The sequence below is a fragment of the Lynx canadensis genome, chromosome A2, assembly GCF_007474595.2.
Source record: "Lynx canadensis isolate LIC74 chromosome A2, mLynCan4.pri.v2, whole genome shotgun sequence".
In the NCBI taxonomy this organism is placed as follows: domain Eukaryota; kingdom Metazoa; phylum Chordata; class Mammalia; order Carnivora; family Felidae; genus Lynx; species Lynx canadensis.
The window spans coordinates 63,038-82,026 of record NC_044304.2 but is presented as its reverse complement, the minus strand read 5'-3'; the positions used below and the strand labels follow the sequence as shown (position 1 = coordinate 82,026).

General features: G+C 57.6%; 1 protein-coding gene across 2 annotated transcripts in view; it reads left to right on the top strand.

Annotated features, from left to right (window-relative positions):
- Positions 1-18,736, top strand: part of SHC2 (SHC adaptor protein 2) — a 29,298-nt gene extending 10,562 nt beyond the window's left edge. The window contains exons 2-14 of one of the 2 annotated variants that reach the window (XR_003965030.1): positions 3,045-3,115; positions 5,032-5,092; positions 5,260-5,379; positions 6,758-6,811; positions 6,951-7,002; positions 7,097-7,223; positions 8,439-8,592; positions 9,223-9,280; positions 11,841-11,984; positions 13,803-14,113; positions 16,074-16,207; positions 16,347-16,407; positions 17,769-18,736. Coding sequence is in view for 1 of the 2 variants with exons in the window: in XM_030297455.1 (XP_030153315.1) it covers positions 3,045-3,115; positions 5,032-5,092; positions 5,260-5,379; positions 6,758-6,811; positions 6,951-7,002; positions 7,097-7,223; positions 8,439-8,592; positions 9,223-9,280; positions 11,841-11,984; positions 13,803-14,113; positions 16,074-16,202 (1,281 nt within the window). In the remaining variant the exon portion in view is untranslated. The remainder of the gene's footprint in view (positions 1-3,044; positions 3,116-5,031; positions 5,093-5,259; positions 5,380-6,757; positions 6,812-6,950; positions 7,003-7,096; positions 7,224-8,438; positions 8,593-9,222; positions 9,281-11,840; positions 11,985-13,802; positions 14,114-16,073; positions 16,208-16,346; positions 16,408-17,768) is intronic. The other variant, XM_030297455.1, reaches the window with a different exon arrangement.
- The last annotated feature ends 253 nt before the right edge of the window (positions 18,737-18,989 follow it).

The following is an 18,989-nucleotide window of genomic DNA, read 5'->3' as shown; positions in this document are numbered from 1 at the left end:
TGAGGTCCCCTGTGTGTAACACATGCCTGGCATATAGGCCGTGCCCATCCATCTGTCCATCTGTCCATCTGTCCATCGGTCTACCTGTTCATCCATCCATCCATCATCCATCATCCATCCAGCCAGCCAGCCAGCCAGCCGGCCATCTTCCCTTCCACCCATCCATTATCCATTTGTTCACTCATCCATCCATCTGTCCATCCGTCACCCTTACATGCATCCATCCACCATCCATCCATCACCCACCCATCCATCCATCCACCCATCCATCCATCCATCCATCCATCCACCCAAGAGAAGGTGAAACAGATCTGTTCACTTCCCTACTTAAAACTCTCCCATGCCTCCCCAGCTTGCCCAGCATGAAACCCAGACCTTCAGCATAGCCCCAGGGCTCTGCAGCCTTCTTGCCTAGATCCTGCTATCCTTCTTAGCTCTTTGTGCTCTGCTCTAGCTACACTGGAGTGAGCCTGCAGCCTCTTCAAACTTGTTCTCACGCGTGGGCCTTGTAGTTGCCATTCCCTCTGCCTGGGTCTTTGTTTGCCTTGCCCCTTGTCTTCTGGTCACTACCTCAGGTAGCAGTCGCTGTGTAGCAAATCATCCCACAGTCTAGTGTGGGACAACAAACGTTATTTTTTTGTGGTTTTGTGGGTCAGCTTGAGCCGATCTCTTCATTCCCATGGCAGTTGGCCAGTGTCAGCTGGGATGATAGGGATGGGGACGTGTCTGTTCTCACAGAGCAGGCTGGCCTAGCAGGATCTCAGGGACCTGGGACTAGTGAGGGGACAAGCTCCAGGGCACAAGGGCCTTTTAGGCCTTGGCTGCGTCACCTTTCCTGACGTGCCATTCGTGACATGTGTCATCTTTCCTGACATACAAGGGCCTGGATAGGGGGAGGGATAGAGGGAGGGATGGGGGTGGGTAGGGACGGGGAGGGGAGGAGGCAATGGGGTGAGGGACGGCTTGTGAGCATAGTTTCAGTCTGCCAACAGCATGCGGTTTCTCCCCTGGAAACAACCACTTTACCATGCTAGAATCTGCTAGAATTACTCATCTACTCGCACTGTGTATACTCGCATGTGTGCACATCTTCCCCCTTGACCCCTTGTCCGAGGGAATCGTGACTCACCATGACCTCTATTCTGCACCTTGTTCTTGCTGTTTAATAATATACCTTGGAGATAATTTCTTGTAAGTAAACAATTCTTGTCTCTTTTTACAAATGCATACTCTTGCATTTCAAGAACGATTTGTTTGGATTTAGCAAGCATACAGGGCCCCCAGTTAAATTTAAAGTTCCAACGAATACCAATAATTTTTGGCGTAAGTATGTCCCCTGCACTATTTGGGGCATACTTACACTAAGAAATATTCATCGTTTAGTGGGAATTCCAGTTGGCCTGCAGTCATGTATTGGATCGCACAAGCCCAAATGTGTTGTTTTAGGGTGTCTCTAATTTCTTGCTGATTTGTTCAGTTCTACAGGTCCCAGCAGCAAGGGGGTGCGTGTGCAAAAGCTCTCCCTGAGGGGAGACTGAGGCAGGAGACACGGAAGAGGGCCAGGTGTAGGGAGCCAGCCCCTGGTGCCCGCACCAGGGGGGGGGCCCAAGGGCAAAGGGAGTGGGTAAGCGCAGATCCATCGGGGCACCAAGCACCTGTCCACCTGTCTCCCTGTAGTCCTGTGCTCGGAGCCCCGTGGAGCGGGCAGAGCATGGGCCACCCCACACAGTGACTTGTGAACACACGGGCAGTCCCTGGGCTGATGTATCTGGGGGCTAAAGTCCTAAAAATGGAGTTTCAAGGTCAAAATGTATGGGCATCTATGATTTTTAAAACATTGAGGTAAAATTGACAAAATTAACATTTTATTTTATTTAAACAATTTTTAATGTTTATTTCTGAGAGGGAGAGTACAAGTGGGGGAGGGGCAGAGAGAGAGGAAGACACAGAATCTGAAGCAGGCTCCGGACTCTGAGCCTTCAGCACAGAGGCCGTCATGGGGCTCGGACTCACAAACCGCGAGATCATGGCCTGAGCTGAAGTCGGACGCTTAACTGTCTGAGCCACCCAGGCACCCCGACCATTAACCATGTTAAAGTGTACAAAGTTTAATAGTATTTAGTACATTCGCAAGGTTGTGCAACCATCACCATTATCTGGTTCCAGGACATTCCGTCACCCTAGAAGAAACCTGTCCTCATTAGCCATCATCCCCTCCCCTCCCCTAACTGCTGGCACCTGCCAACCCTCTCTGTGTCTGTGGATTTACTTGTCTGGACGTTGCACAGACAGGGAATCACAGGACAGGTGCTGCTGCCACGTGGCCCTCAAGATGCTGTGCCAGATGCCCCCCAGCACACAGGCACTAGCTGGAAAGAGGCTTGTGGCCCTAGTCTGGTCCCCGCTCCCCCTCCCTTGGCTGTGGTCGAAGCAGTCTGGGAGCTCTGCTGACTGTTTCTACCTCCTCTGTCCCTCTGCATTGTCTCTTGGAGGGTCTGAACTACCTTTCCGTGGACATGGTGGCCTAGGCAGGAGTTAGCAAACTTTCCCTGTAAAGGGCCAGACAGTCAATGCGCTGGGTTTCACAGGCCAGATGGTTTCCTCCCAGTCTGCTTGCAGGCCCTGTGCTGGGTTCTGGGGCTACAGTAGTGACAGGAGCATCACCATCCTGGTCTTCCTGGGCTCACACTCTAATGGAACAGGAAGGGAGAACAAGCAGCTGATGGTTAAGCCAAAGCGAGACTGAGCCTGGAGGGTCAACTTGCTTAGCATCAGGGAAGGGGGTCCTCTCTGAGGAGGTGACACTGAGCCTGGAGACGGGGAAGGAACCAGTGCACACGAAGATGGGGAAAGGGAGCAGCAGGGGGCGCAGCAGGTGCAAAGGCCCTGAGGCAGCAAAGCTGGACGTTGCTGAGGACGGGGCTGGAGACGAGGGTGAAGAGCTCGCTGCAGGGAGGGCTTGGATTCACTTGTCACCCGACCCAGGCTCTGCTGGGCTCGTGCTTAGGGCCTGCCTGCTAATTGCTTCTTCTCTCTTCTCTTAGTACATGGGCTGCATCGAAGTCCTCCGCTCCATGCGCTCTCTGGATTTTAACACTCGCACCCAGGTGACCAGGTGAGCCTTTGAGACCGGCTGCTGTGGGGCCAGGGCCTCGGGGCAGCTGAGGGAGGGCTGATGTGAGGCTTTGGAGAGGTGGCAGTAGCCGCTCAGACAGTCTGCGCAGCGACATTCCCTCCTGCCTCACAGCTTGGAGAACAGTGTGGCGGGACTGAGAATGGCCTTGTGGCGGGGCATAAGCTGAGTTCCAGCTCTGTCCTGCCGTCCAGTTGTCTCTGCTCCCCAGACCCCGGATTCTAATAGAAATGACACCTGCCGCCTTGCCGTGTGCGAATTCCACAGGCGTGCTGGACCCGCGGGTGCTGGCTGGTGTCCGGCTAGGGCTCAGGTCAGGCCTGGAAGGGGCTAGGAGCTGGTTCTGGGTGGCACCTCCGTTGTCCCTGCTTTTTTTGGTGCAAAGCACATCGATCTCGTGATGCTCTGAGCTGCCAGGAATGAGTCATGAAGAGGCTTAGGGATCCACGTCCATTTTGTTTTTTAATGTTTTATTTATTTATTTATTTATTTATTTATTTATTTATTTAGAGAGACAGAGACAGAGCGTGGGCGGGGGAGGGGCAGGGCTGCCAGCTGTCAGCACAGAGCCCCACGTGGGGCTCGAACGCATGGACCCCTGTGAGATCATGACCTGAGCCCGGCCACCCAGGCGTCCCAGGATGGATGTCTTTTTGCATGTGAAAACAGGCCATTCACTGTAGACATAAAAACACTCTACTGAGTTGTAATTCACACATCAAACAATTCACGCACTTAAAGTCCACAACTCGATGTGTTTTGGTTTCTTCACAGAGGTGTGCCTGTTCTGGACGTTTCCCAGACGCGGACTCACACCCCGTGTGGCCTCTCGTGTCTGGTTCCTTCCCTGAGCGTCGTGTGTCCAGGGTCTGCCCGCTGGGCGGCGGGTGCGGGTGCCTCTCGCGCCTGCTCCGGGCTGAGTGATGTGCGCGTGCGGGGTGGACACGTTCGTCTGTGGACGTGCGCGTGGGCGGTGGATGTACCTGAGTGACACGTGCGTGCACGGTGGTCGCTTTTCTCTGTGGATGTGCGCATGCGCGGTGGACACACCTGAGTGATGTGCGCGTGCGCGATGGACACGTTCCTCTGTGGACCTTTGCCTACGTGGTGGACGCATTGTTTGTCAACCTGTCAATGGACACTTGGGTGGCTTCGACCTTTTGGTGATTGTTGTGACTCGTGCTGCTGTGAACGCGCGTGCACAGGTTTTGTGTGCACGTGTGTTTTCATGTCTCCTGGGACGGGAGGTGGGGTGTCGGGCTGTGTGGTGTCTCCACATCTCGCTGTTTGAGCAGCAAGACCTTTCCCGCCGCGCCTTTTCGCCTTCGCGCCTGCCGGGTGTGAGGGCCCCGGCCACTTGGGGCCCAGCACGGTCCCTCTGACCTTCAGGGCCCGTGAAGTCCCAGTCCTCCCCGGGGCTAGCGGTTTCACAGAGGTCTGTGTCTTAGTCTGGCGAGCCCAGAGCAGAGGTCACGCTCTCATGCCACAGCTGGGGATCTTGGCTGGCCTGTGGCCGCATGACACTTGGGGTCCAGGCTGAGGCCCTATGTCGTTGGCTCCCCTGAATCTCACCCCTGTGGTTTGGAGTTGGGCCATGGCCCAGGGATGTGTTGATCACTGAGAAGGAAGCCCCAGAGGGCAAGAGCTGAGGTCGGTATGTGCCTGGGTATCTGCCGGGTACAAACGGGTTGGGGGCTGAGAGCCCCCGGTCCGTGGCTCTGTTCCTCCCTCCTCTCTCCAGGTACCCGCTTCCCTCCCTCCTGTGAGCCCCTTCCCAGCTCAGGATCCAAGTACCTTCTCTGCCTATGGCTTCTGCCCCCCACACTCCCTGAGCTCCTACCCCCTCCCCAAGCCCCCCTCCGAGTTCACTAAGCCTCCTCCTACAACCCCCCACACAGGGAAGCCATCAACCGGCTCCATGAGGCAGTGCCTGGCATCCGGGGCTCCTGGAAGAAGAAGGTGGGTGACGGGCTTGTGGTCCTGGTGGGTGTGGTTGGAGCGGGGGGGGGGGGCGCCGTGGCCTTCCTGGACCTTGCCCCAGCTGGAGCCCCTCTGCTGCCCCAGCTTTCCCAGTGCCTGGGCTCCCCACTCTGCAGGCCCAGCACTGCCCCTTGCCCTGTCCCCAGGCCCCGAACAAGGCGCTAGCCTCCATCCTGGGCAAGACCAACCTGCGCTTCGCTGGCATGAGCATCGCTGTGAGCATCTCCACCGACGGCCTCAACCTGTCCGTGCCTGCCACGCGCCAGGTGAGTGCCGCCACCCGTGTCCTCAGCCCCCAGCAGCCCCCCCGTGCAGGGCAGGTCCAGGGTCCCGTGGGCAAAGCTGGAGAGATGGCAGGTGTGGGGCTGTGTGTGAACATGTTCACCTGGAGATGTGCCGAGGCCCCGCCTGAGCCAGGAGCCGAGCTGCCCTCATGGCACTCACAGTTGGCACGAGTGCGGGGGTGGGGTGCAGGGAGGCTGCTGAACCCCCACAGTGCCCAGGACACCCCCGCCGAGATGGCCCCCCCCCCCCCCCATTGTCAGCAGTGCTGAGGGTGAGAGCCCTGGCCGGGAATCTTCTAGTGGAAACAATCCAGCAAAATAATATTGCACAGATAAGGGAATAATTACAAATTCTAAAAAGCATTGTGAGGCCAGGCAAGGGGGTGCTGTAGGTGTGCACAGGGCACTGTAACCTAGCAGGGGTGTCACGAAGGGCTTCCTGGAGGCGGTGATGCTGGCTCCAAGGGAGGAGGTGAGGAGAGATGTCCCAGGCATAGGTCACCCTGTGGGGAGACAGAGCTGGAGAGGTCAGTGAGGTTCGTGGTGGGGAGTTAGGACTTGTCCAGACAGCACTGTGAGCCTGGGAAGAGCGGTGATGTGGGGGCACCGCGGAGGGAGCCCAAGCAGGGCATCTGTGGAGCACCTGGTGAGGCGGCCACTGCTCCCTGGGCCCTGAAGGAACATGAACACTGAGGACAGCAATGGGAGGTGGCAAATGGATGCAAATGAGCACGCGAATGAACACGGAAACAGGCCTGCAAGTGTGCACCAAAAACAAGCATGCAAATGAGCAAGCAAATGCAAATGCGCATGCAAATGAGCAGGCAAATGAGCACACAGATGACGATGCCCGGGCGCTGGTGCCAGAACAGAGCCTCTGGCTCTTCCCTCCTGTGTCTCCTCCAAGCCTCCATGGCTGCATTGGCTGTGCCAGATTAGTGCGCCGTCCGCGGTGTGTGTCTGGGCGGACGCGCGGGCCAGAGCACCAGGCGTGAGGGAGCAAAGATGGGCTTGAGTGTGTGTGACTGCATGTGTGAGCATCTGTGTGTAGGAGGGCACAGTTGGGCCGTGTGTCTGTGCACAGCTGCGGGCATTTCTGTGCGTCTGTGCACATCTGTGGGCTGTCCGTGTGTCTGTGCACGTCTGCGGGCATGTCCGTGCGTCTGTGTCTGGGTGTCAGAAGTATGCACGTGTGAGGGTGGTGGGCGTTCCCCATCCAGCTGCTCTCCTGGTCACCCTGGTACCCATTCTGACTCCAGCCCTTTCCTGGTCGCTTCTCTGTGGCCCTGGCCTGGTGAGCCTGCCCCCTTCCCCGGCCCCAGGACTGTGGCCCCCCATGACTGTGTCTCTCTCCCGCCAGGTCATTGCCAACCACCACATGCAGTCTATCTCCTTTGCGTCGGGAGGTGACACGGTAAGGCCAGGGACTGGGGGGGTAGACTTCTGGTCCTGTCTGTCCCCTACGGCCCCATGCCCATCCACCCCTGCCCCCTTACCAGGCCGGGGTGGCCCCGGCAGGTCCAGCCCTCCCACTTGTCCTCTCTCTCCCCCAGGACATGACTGATTATGTGGCCTACGTAGCCAAGGATCCCATCAACCAGAGAGGTGAGGTCCCAGTGGGGGCGGGCGGGGGCCCTGTGGGCTGCTGTGCCAGGGGGCCGAGGCTACGCTGATGCTACGTGACCGTGACCCTCTGCAGCCTGCCACATCCTGGAGTGCTGTGAGGGCCTCGCCCAGAGCATCATCAGCACCGTGGGCCAAGCCTTCGAGCTGCGCTTCAAACAGTACCTGCACAGCCCCCCCAGGGTGGTCCTGCCCCCGGAAAGGTACCAGGCCACGTCCTCCACGTCTTCCCAGAGACATCGTGCCACCTGACCAAGGCCAGACGCGCAGTCCCTGCGCTCACCATCTCCACCCCGGGTGTGGGCCTTCGCTTTGTCCCTCCTTCCCTCTCCGCTCCCAGTGGGCACGCGGCTCCACTGCCCGGTCGCCACACCCTCCTCTGTAAAAGCCGGGTGAAAACAGCCCGCGCCCGGGCTGAGGTGAGGATTAGGGGAGCCAGTCAGCGGCTGTGGTCATCACCAGCCTGGACGGGTGTGGCCAACGCTTCTGCAAAAGGGCCAGTCGGTGTGTTCAGCTTCCTGGGCCAGAACACCTGCCTCAGCCATTGTAGCAAGAGCGGCTGGGGACCATACGTGAAAGGATCAAAGGGCTGCCTGCCAGCAAAAGTGTATTTAAAGGCGCTAAATTCGGAATTTCATGTAATTTTCACGTGTCACCAAATATCGTTCTTTGGATGTTCTCCTAATCGCTTAAAAGTTTTGTGGTTTAAAAGAGTAGGAAGCATTCTTGGCTCCTAGGCTGCGGCGCATGCAGGCGGGGGCCAGACTTGCTGAGCCCCGCTTTTAGCTACTTAGTAGCTCACTGGGTGGAAACTTGCCAGACTAAGTGACGGACAGGTGAACGTGTTAGACGTACAAACGTGCTCGCGTTAAGGAATAGGGAGCGTCTGCAGGAGTACGTGCTGCCGTGCGCTTCTCCTCCGTTCAGCCCCTCACCAGCATGCCTGCGCCACACGGGCTCACGTGTCCATCGTGTCCGCTCGCGGGGCCCTCTCTGCTGCCTGCACCCTCGTGCCTGATAAACACTGATAACAGCCTCCCCCGTCTGGCTGTCAGGAACCGCAGTCGCCTGATCAATTTCTACAGGGGCCCTTGCAGGGCCAGATGGAGCTGAGGGCACTCCCATCCTGCCAGACCGGCACCCTGTGTGTGCTGCCTGGTGGGGGTGGGGTGGGCAGAGGTGGGCGCAAGGGAGTGGAGACCAGCTGTAGTTTCTAGAAGGCACTGGAAAGAGTGTGAGGTCCCATCTTACAGAGGAGGAAAGCGCACTGGCCCAGAGCAGGAAGGGGCTCAGCTCAGCCCGGCCCACCGAGCAAAGCTCCAGCCACGCAGCCTTGGCGTCCTGGCAGGAGCTCCCTCTCTCTCTGCCCCTGAGACCTGAGGTCCCTGCCTGTGCTCCTTCTTGCTGTCTGTCCCCAGGCTGACCAGGCCCGAGGAGTCGGCCTGGGGGGACGAGGAGGAAACAGAACACAATTACTACAACAGCATCCCAGGGAAGGAGCCGCCCCTGGGTGGGCTGGTGGACTCCAGGCTCGCCCTAACTCAACCCTGTGCCGTCGGCGCCCTCGGCCAGGTCAGCCTCTGTGGCCCTCATGGGGGAGGGATGGTGGGAGGTCATCTCTAGGCACTGGCTCCTTGGGCCTGACCCTGGCTTCTCCTTCTGCTCCCCTTCTCCTTGACCCTAGGGGAGGGTATCTCATGCTTCCCTGCCCCTCCTTTCCCTCCTTCCTGCCCCAAATTGCACAGATGGGTCTGGCCCTACTCCAGATGTGACTCCCACCCTCAGATAACTGATTAGAGAATTCTATTGGCAGTTTAATCAGGGCCACGAGACGAGACAGGTTTCCAGGGGAGGTAATGAGAATGTACAACAGGGAGACTGACTTTGTGGTCGGAGGACTTCCACAGGGAAGCAGTGTTTGGGCTGGGCCCTGACGGGTGAATAGGAGTTGCCCGGGAGAGCAGTGCGGGGAAGGGCACCCAGGTGAAGGGAACGGCATGCAGCAGCCAGGGCCTGGGGGCAGGGTTGGCAGGGTGCAGAGCTTCCCTCTTAGCATGTGACTCAGGTCTCCAGCCGTGCAGGAGGGCAGGGTGTTGGATGGTGGGGTGTTGGGCTGGGAAGGTCCAGCCCTCCGGGAGGGCGGGGTGCTGGGCTGGGAAGGGGCTTGCATGTGGCAGAAGGACCCCTCACTCTCTTTTTCAGGGCGTATCGCCTGCTCGAAGGGACACCCGCAGTCTGCCGTGGGACCTGGGCCCCTCAGGTAACAGCAGACGCCCTGGAGGCTCAGGGAGGCCCCCGCCCTCCCCCCCCAGTTCCTCTCTTCTGCCCCACTTCACTTTCACCCGTGAGATGTTGTGTGCCCCCCACACTCTTAGTTGGTTTGTCTTTCTTCTGTACAGACTAGGTTCATTGCATTTTGGGAGGGACACAGCATTCGCGTGGTTCAAAATGCCAGAGCACAGAAAGGCCTTCAGTGAGAAGTCATGGTGTCACCTGGCCCCGTCTGCCTATCCACCTCCCCAGTCAGGCCACCACTGTCAGTACCAGTTTCCGTTATCTTTCCAGTATTTTCCACGGACGTTCAAGCGCATTCCAATCCATGTACTATGTCTTTCGCTCCCGCCTAGCTTTTCCCATGTAGCAATCCACCCTGAAGTTCCTTCCGCATCAGCACGCGCCCCGTGCCCGTTCTTGTTCGCACTGCCCGCAACCCCCCCGCGCAGAGGGTCTCTTTTATCTCGCCTGCACTTGACTCACGGACACTCGGGTAGACTCCAGGTGCTTGCTGTGGCGTCTGCGGTGTGACGAAGGGCCACGGATGTTCGTCATTCCGCTGGTTCTGGTCTCCACACGGTCCGGTCCCCTGAGGGCCGCTCCTTGTTCTCTTGTGATGGAAATCACGCGTGTCCCCACCGCCCGGCACTTCAGGCTTTGGCTTTCACGAATCGACTGGGTGTTCGGCCCACGAGCACTTTGCCCTGCTACACAGAATGCGAAGTGACGTAAGGCTGGCACCCCCTTGGCCCTCCGCTCCCAGTCAGGGCGCTCAGCCCCCCGGCTCCTCTGTGTCTCCTCTCGGGCTCGGTAAGAACAGGCACCCGCAGACATGGTGACTCTCCAGGCGTGCTGTGGGCGTCTTGGTCGCTTTGAGGTTCTGCAGCGTCAGCCTCCTGGAGCTGGCTTGCCTACGTAGCCCCTACTGGTGGGCACCGAGGGTCCCCCCCCCACACACGGTGTGCAGCCCCGTGTTTCTCCTGTGGGTGCCGAGCCGTGAGGCTGCTGACATCAGAGCCTGTTAGTCACGTTACTGGAGGCCGCTAAGCTGCTCTCTGAAGCGAGGGTGCCCGTCGGTTCGCCCACCAGCCTGCTGTAGTCGCCTGTCCCCTCACAGCCTAACATCTGTGCTGGGCTTTTTTTTTTAGATCTTCCCAGATAATCTGGGCACTTCGCTGCCAAGCATCAGAACCCTCGTCGACTGCCAGCATCCAGTGGTTAAAGAACCAGGTGCCAAGCTATAACGTGGCCCTTGTGTGCTGTTTGTCTGGGACAGGGGCTGCTCACCTATGACTTCCAGGGTTCATAGGCACTTCCCAGCCCTGAGCCTTTGCACACACTGTTAAGGCTTCTTTTTACACCTTTCCCAATTCTCTAGCCAAGAACTCCTTCCAATACATCGATGCCCCAGCTCCTGTGTCTGGGGATTCTCTCTGTCCGGATTCTACAACCTGAGTTTCTTCCCTCTTCCCTGGCCCTGGCCATGAAAGGCTGGGAGAATCCTTGCCTCCTCCAGGCAGACTGGGAAGCCTGCACTGAAACCCCTCTGCCCCCATCAGCCATCCAGGCCTGGCACATGGTCAGCACTCATATTGAATCATATCTGTTTGCCAGACGCTGTTCTACAGTTTTGGTCCTCACCCCGCTTATGAAGGAGACTCCTATTCTCCCTGTTTTACAGAGGAAGAGAGTTAGGCACAGAGAGGGTGGCGAACTTTCCCCTGTCCACAGAGGGCAGGTGGAGCTGGCCTGGGAGCCCAATGCCCATGAGGTTAAGGATGTAGTTGGCATACCATGGGGATTGCAAACAGTAGGGCCCTTGGGCTGGATTTGGCCACGCAGTGTGCCAAAATCATTATTTCTCTGCCAAGGATTAAAAGTGGTGACGTCTGGAAATGAAGAGACCGTTCTGAGAAAAATACGCACAAATGCCCTTTGAACCTGGGAAAAGCTCAGCCTTGCTCAAAATAAGAGAAATGGGAAGTAAGGTCCCCCAGATGCCATTTACCTGGGAACCTGTCAGACCAGCAAAAACCCAACACCCTGGGAGGGGTGAGGGCAGGGGAATGAGGCAGAGGCAAAGTGGTCAGGATCCAGCAGAACCTGAATGGGGCACTGAGTGGACCCAAGTGAGAAATCCCTCCAAGGACAATTTTTACTGTGGTTGTGGCTTTTGAACCATGCAAATGCGTTACACACTTACAATTAAGCTTGAAAAGAAAGGAAATCCTACAATAGGACAGAAACAGAAACACGTGACCTATGTGTCATGTGGATAGCGTAATTACAGGGGGCACAGTTCGTTGTTAGTAATTTTTACATGGGGACATTTAACAGAAACATGGGGGTTTCTGCCGCCGTCCTGCCTAGTGGCAGCGGCCCCGCCCCGAGAGTGGCCCTCTGGTGCCCCACAGCCCCTGGTTGGACATTTATGGGTTTTCACTCCAGATGGCTTTGCAAGAGGGTGTGAAGTTTCCATCCGGCCGGGAGGCGGGCTTGGGCGGGGCTCCCCCAGCTGCCCCCTCCACTCCTCCTACCCTCCCCAGGCCCACCAGGGGATGGCTACGTGCAGGCTGACGCACGGGGCCCCAGAGACTATGAGGACCACCTGTACGTCAACACGCAGGGCCTGGATGCCCCAGAGCCACTGCAGCCGGAGGACAGCCCCAAGAAGGACCTGTTCGACATGCGTATGTAAGGGCAGGCCAGCCTGAGGGGGGAGGCCACGCCCCTAGCAACCTGTAGTCTGATGGGGGAGGCCCAGCCCTCTCCAGGTGGGACTTTGCAAAGTGGTGAGGGTGGGGTGGGAAGTGTTTCCTACAGGACTCCCTAGTGTGATAGGGGAGGCTCTGGTGGCCTCCCCCCACCCCCCTCCCCGGGGCTCTTGGGTCTGTTGGGAGTAAGCCAGCCTCCTCTCTATAGGGGTCCCTAGTCTGAGGGGAGGGGCCTAGTTCATGCCTGGAAAGAGTGGCTAGTATGATGGGGGAGGCTCAGGCCCCTCTTCTCCATGATACTCCTTAGTCTCTTGGGGGCGGGGGTAGCTCCTTACCTCTGGGTCTCCCAGTCTGACAAGGGGATTTTAGCTCCCTCCTCAGGTGACTCTGTGGCTCAAGGCAGTAGGCCCAAGCCCCTTCCACTGGGAATCCCAGCCTGGTGGGGGAGGGAACCTTGAGGGGACCCCAGTCTAATGAGGGAGGCCGAACCACATATTGATGGAGTGAACACTTGATTCCTTTCTTCCCTCTGTGATGCCCCAGCCTGAGGGGGTGGTCAGTCTAACGGGGGAAGTTTGCGATCCAAACAGCGTCATTATCTGCAACCACGCCAATGTCGTGGTCATCCACAGGCATGGTCATCTCCCTTCCTCGGGACGCCTCCCTAGTGGGCGTGCCCCAGGAAGCCGGCTGGAAATTTCTTCCTTCACAAAGTCTGCCAAGCCCGCTTCCCCACCATCTGACAAGTGGAGAGTGTGCATGTGAGCGGGGGGGGGGGCAGAGAGAGAGGGAGGCAGAGAATCCTAAGCAGGTTCCGTGCCGTCACCCAGGCCCCCCAACTGGATTTCTTATCGCAATAGGACATGGGCTGATAGTGCCCACTGTGCGGCAGTTGCCAGACTAAAGGCGTGGCCCCCGCTGCCTCCCCACAGCAGTCCTCACCCGGGAAAGGAGCTGCTCCAGTGTGGGGGCTTCTGAGGCCGGTGGTCCCCCGGGGGGATCAGGCGGCCCAGCAACTCTGGCCAGGCTTCCATTGAAAATTCTGGGTCCGTCTCTGATTCGTGCGGTCACACGTCCTGGTGGCTGGAGGCTGGGTTGGCTGCGCCCAGACCATGGAAGGAGTCAGGGAGGAGGGATTCCCAAGGGCGAGAAAGTGGAAGGCATGTGGGAGTGCGGGGGTCAGCGCTGGGATTCTGCCTTCCAGGGTGTCTGATCTATACTGCTCCACAGCTCCACATCCAACTTTACAGTGAGGAGACAGGCTCAGAGAGGGCGAGTGGCTTGTCCAGTGTCACACTGGTGCTTGCTGGAAGCCTCAGAAAACCCCTGCAGATCATAGGAAGCTTTTCTGTGAACGTCTGTAAGAGAAAGGGATGCCTGCCGCCTGCCACCGAGATGCAGTGTCGTATTAGAGGGGCTGGCGATGTCACCAGGCAATTAGTGAAACAGGCATAAACATTGGAGAGGAAGAAACGCTGACCTCATTTGCATAGATTTAACCAAATCCGTGAAAATATACTGCATAACTAATAGAACCCATTAGAGGGGCAGGAAGGTGACTGGTGACCAGGTTGGCACCACACAGAGCACACACACACCCACTCAGCGCACGGCCAGTGACGTACTGTGGCCTTAGGGCAAGGTCTGAGGCACCCTAGGTGCTCAATGTTGCTCAGGTCCTGGGTGGGGGGTAACCACCTGGAGCTTTTTCCTCCCAGCCCAGGCCACCCCCCTCCGCTTTCCAGCAGGAGGCAGCTGCCAACCCCGCCTCCTGCACTTCATCTTCGCCTCCAGGACCCTTCGAGGACGCTCTGAAGCTGCACGAGTGCTCTGCGGGGGCGGGGGCGGCGGTAGCGCCCCTTCCCTTGGAGGACCAGTGGCCCAGCCCCCCCACCCGCCGGGCCCCCATCGCCCCCACGGAGGAGCAGCTGCGGCAGGAGCCCTGGTACCATGGCCAGATGAGCCGAAGGGCCGCAGAGAAGCTGCTTCGAGCCGACGGGGACTTCCTGGTGCGCGACAGCGTCACCAATCCCGGGCAGTACGTCCTCACAGGCATGCACGCGGGGCAGCCCAAGCACCTGCTACTTGTGGACCCTGAGGGCGTGGTAAGGTGGCGCGCGGGGGCCGGAGGCGGGGCCTGAGAGCGGAGGGGCGGGGGCGCAGGGGCGGGGGCGCAGGGGGCGGGGCCGGGGCCGGGGCCGCAGGGGCCGGGGCCGGGGCCGCAGGGGCCGGGGCCGGGGCCGCAGGGGCCGGGGCCGGGGCCGCAGGGGCCGGGGCCGGGGCAGGGAGCATGGCCCGATGGACGGCCTTAGCACCTTTAGATTTAACAAAGTAGTTTGAGGGTTACAAAGCAGATTCTGTTTCCGTTTACCACGTAACTTAGAATTACAAAGTATTTTCCCGTTTAAGAAGAATTTTAGGGTTTACAAGGGAGTTCCCAGTCTATACGGCGTTTTAGGGGTTACAAAACCTTTTCTAGCCTCGAGGCCTTTCAGGGGTTACAAAGTGCTGTATTTGATTATAAGATGCGCTTTTGCCCCTACAGTCTGTCATCACTATGCGTCTTTTTTTTTTTTTTTTGATATATTTATTTATTTTATTTTTTATTTTTTAAAATTTACATCCAAGTTAGTTAGCATTTAGTATGACAATGATTTCAGGAGTAGATTCCTTGGTGCCCCTTACCCATTTAGCTCATCCCCCCTCCCATACCTCCTCCTGTAACTCTCAGTTTGTTCTCCATATTTATGGGTCTCTTGTTTTGTCCCCCCACCCCGTTTTTACATTATCTTTGTCTCATGTCATCACTGTGTGTCTTACAAAGAATGATGTCTTTGAGTGTTTTTTTTTTTAAATAATGTATTTCAAGCCTCATAAACATGTCAATTTGCAAGAGTTCTAGGGTCTACAAGTTAGTAAATTTCTTCATGATGCACACTTTCCTTTCATCTATTTATTAACAATTTCTTAATGTTTATTTATTTTTGAGAGAGAGACAGACTGCAAGCCAGGGAGGGGCAGTGAGAGAGGGAGACACAGAATCTGAAGCAGGCTCCAGGCTCTGAGCTGTCAGCACAGAGCCCGACCCAGGGCTCAAACTCACAAACTGCGAGATCATGAGCTGAGCCGAAGCCGGTCGCCCAGGCGCCCCAAAGTTTATTTATTTTTGAGAAGCAGGGGAGAGAGAACAATTGGGGGGTGGGGGGAAGCACAGAGAGAGGGAGACAGAGAATCCCAAGCAGGTTCCAGGCTCCGAACTGTCAGCATAGACTCCAATGTGGGGCTCGAACCCATGGACCACGAGAACATGACCTGAGCCAAAGTCAGATGCTTAACCAACTGAGCCCCCAGCCACCCCTCTCTCATTTTTTTTGAAGAGACTAAGCTTAGTTCCTTTTTCAAATTCAAGTTTTATTTTTTGACATCAAGTATTTACTGAAATTCTAGTTAGTTCACATGTATAGTAAAATTGGCTTCAGGAGTGTAATTCAGTGATTCATAACACATACAACATCCAGTGCTCATCACAATAAATGCCCTCCTTAGTGCCCATCACCCGTCTAGCCCACGCCCACTCACCTCCCTCTCTCAGCCCTCCGTTTGTTCTCTATCATTGAGTCTCTTGTGGTTTGCTTCCCTCTACCCCCCCCCCACCCCCTTTCCCTACGTTCATCTGTTTTGACGTCTTTGAATCCTGCGTGGTTTTTAACCATCAGCTGTGTCTTTGAACTGCATCAAAGACACATCTGCAAAGACACTTTCTCCAAATAAGTTCCTGTCCACGGCTTCCAGGGTTTGGGACACGGACATGACTTTTTGGGGACCACCAAAAAGGGGTCTGTTGGGGACCACAGAACCCTGGTGGTTTTGGGGCCCGTGTGCATACCTTGCTCTGGAATCTTGAGTCTGATTCTGTGGTTGAAGTCCTGGAAGCTCCTGACGCGGCAGCTCTCAGACTGGAGCGTGCATCGGACCCATGGGGCGGGCTCCTGAGGTTGCAGATTCCCAGTCAGCAGGCCTCTCCAGCTCCCGGTGCTGCTGACGCTGAGGCCTCTGGCCCCACAGGTGCGGACGAAGGATGTGCTCTTTGAGAGCATCAGCCATCTGATCGACTACCACCTGCAGAATGGGCAACCCATCGTGGCGGCCGAAAGCGAGCTGCATCTGCGCGGCGTGGTCAAACGCGAGCCCTGAGCCAGGTGCGCAGTGGGCCCCACGGATCCCAGCTTCTCCCGTTCGCCAGCTTCTCTCATTTTAGAAACTAAGAAAATTCACAGAGCACACAGTTCACCCATTTAAAGTGTGCCACTCAGTGTTTTGTTTTGTTTTGTTTTTTAGCATGTTTAGAGATGTGCAACCATCCTCTACCTAATTCCAGAACATTCTACCACCCCAAAAGGTACCCTGTCACCATCACCCCTCCCCCAGTCCCCGGCCCCCACGAGCTCCCTTCCCATCCGTGGATGAGCCTGTTCTGGACGTTTCACACACGTGGACTCACACTCCGTGTGGCCTCTCGTGTCTGGTTCCCTCCCTGAGCGTCGTGCGTTCGGGGTGCGCCCACGGGCAGCAGGTGTGGACGTCTCGCTTCGCAGCCGAGGGACGTGCGCATGCGCGGGGCATGCGGTCATCTGTGGACGTGCGCGTGCGCGGTGGGCACGTGTTTATCCACTCACTGTCAGTGGACCTTTGGGTGTTTCCACTTTTTGGCTATCACGAGGAAGACCACTCAGAACACATACGTCCAGGTTTTTGCGTGGACTATGTTCATGGCTCTTGGGCATATACCCAGGAGTGGAATTGCTGAGTTGCTATGGTAACTCCGTGTTTAAGGGGGGGGGGCACTATTCTGGAGGAGGGGCTAGCGTAGCCTGGGTCCGATGGGTGTTTCAGGAGAGGTGCGCGAGATGAAAAGGTGCACCCTTGGGCTTTTGCTTTTGGTGTTGGGGAGGGACAGGCAGGTCTGGGTCTGGGTGGTTCCAGGACCTTTTGGTGAGAGACTGGGGCCTCTGGGGGAGGTGGGGGGTGGTTTAGGCAGGACATGCGCGTGAGCTGCGGGTGCGGGGGGGGGGGTGGTGGTGGTGGCATGAACTGTCTTGGGGAGGAGGGAGAGGCAGGACCTGGGATTTGGAAGCCAGGAGCTGGGGGCTCAGCTGGGGAGGGAGGGGCTGCAAAGGAAGAGGGTTGTGGAATTTCCCCAAGGGCTCAGCAGAGAGGAGCTTCTGGCCAGGTTGGGCTGCTCTCCTGTCCCCAAGACCACGGTCCCCTTCCCGCCTCCTCCCCCACCCAACCCTAACCCCACCCAGGCCTCAGGCTGCAGGCACAGAAGGGGTTTCCAGTCTAGGGAAGGGCTTCTGGGGCTGGGGGTGGGCCCATGGGACACCCGAAAGGATCAGCAGGTCGGGGGCTGTGTGTTTGCACGTTTGCTTCCCTTCCCCAAGGTGTTTGTGACCCGAGAAACAATGCTGATGGCAGTAATAATAGCTATGCTCCCACCTCCCGAAACTCCACAGGCTTCCCCCGTGGTTCTGAACTGGCACTGTCGTTAGCATTGTCGTTTTGCAGAAGAAATAGCACAGGGAGGTTAGAGCACTACCCTAGGTCACACTGTAAGAACGTGGGGAGCTTCACCCCGGTCCCTCAGCCTGGAGGCCCTCACCGGGCCCTGTCACCGAGGTTCAGGGTCCCGGACGCCGGAACCTGGGTCTCTGGTTGCCGTCTCAGCTGACCCTTGACCTCTCCTTCTCTTTCTTTCCCCAGGTGATGGTTCTCAGCTCCCAGCTCCTGTCCTGCTCCGCAGATGCCCCTGTTGTGGCCTTACGGGCTCCTCAGCCTCTCCCTCCGGACCCTGGTCAGGCTGGAACCGCCACTGTCTCTCCTTCCCCCGCATAGGCCTCTCTCCAGCCGTCCCTGGGCGGGGTCAACAAGGCCAAGAAATGGGGGCCCACGACCCCTTTATCCTGCTGACGCCCTGCCTGCCTCCACCCTCTGCCTGGAGTGAGGGTGTCCATACCAAAGACAGAACCTTTTCTCACCTCTAAAGAAAACACATTAAAGACAAGCAGTCCTCCATCTCCAAGCCCTGGCCAGGGCCCCCGATGGGTTAAGGAGGCCCACCTCTTTTCCCAGATGGACTTCAGCTTCTCTCCCTGGAAAGAGGGATTCCTGTCCTTGACTGGTTCAGTTTTTCCACCTGAAAAATCAGTGCACAGTTGTCTTTTATGGGGAAGAATTGAGATGCTTTGGGTCCTCAGGCCGGGGCACCTGCTGATGTTGAAGGGGCGGGTAGCCTTGGGGCCCAGCTGGGATGGGGGGCATCCAGGCAAGGCCAGCACAACCGGCTCGGGGGTGGGGGGCGGTGGGTGGTTGTGGGACTCTGCCCTCCCGGCTGCCAACCTGCATGGACATTTGGGATCTGCTGGTAACACGACCCTGAGGAAATGAACCCACCTGCACATTGAGAGGCCCTCTGGCTGGAAGGCTGAGGCCAGTGTCCCAGGGGCAGAGCCAAGGCCCACGGTGTGGCCTTTCGGGGCTGGAGGATGTGGGGACTGGAGGGGGGGATGGGGAAGAGGGCGCTGGGCCTGTGGGGCAGTGGTCTGCTGTCCGAGAACCCCTGGCATCTCCCTCACACCTGTTTTTACCCCGAGATAAAGCTTCCCCAACACCCCCGTCTTCCCCTTGGAAACATCTGTATTTCCTGAATGCTGCAAACCTCTTTCAAGATGCCCCTGCATGTCTGGCAAAAAGTTCTTTTCCCTCCAAACTGCTCCTGACTTCCCCCCGAATGTGGCCTGACTTCTCTCAGACCACCCCTGTCACCGACAGAGCCCCTGCACACAGCTGTTGCTCTGCAGACCTTGCCTCACATGATTTCTGGGCTCTCCTTCCCAGAGACCGCCATCTCTCACGGAACCCCTCCTCTGGCCCTCCTGGAGAGGCCGCCCTGCCAGGGCCACACCCCTGCCCAGGGTCTGGATC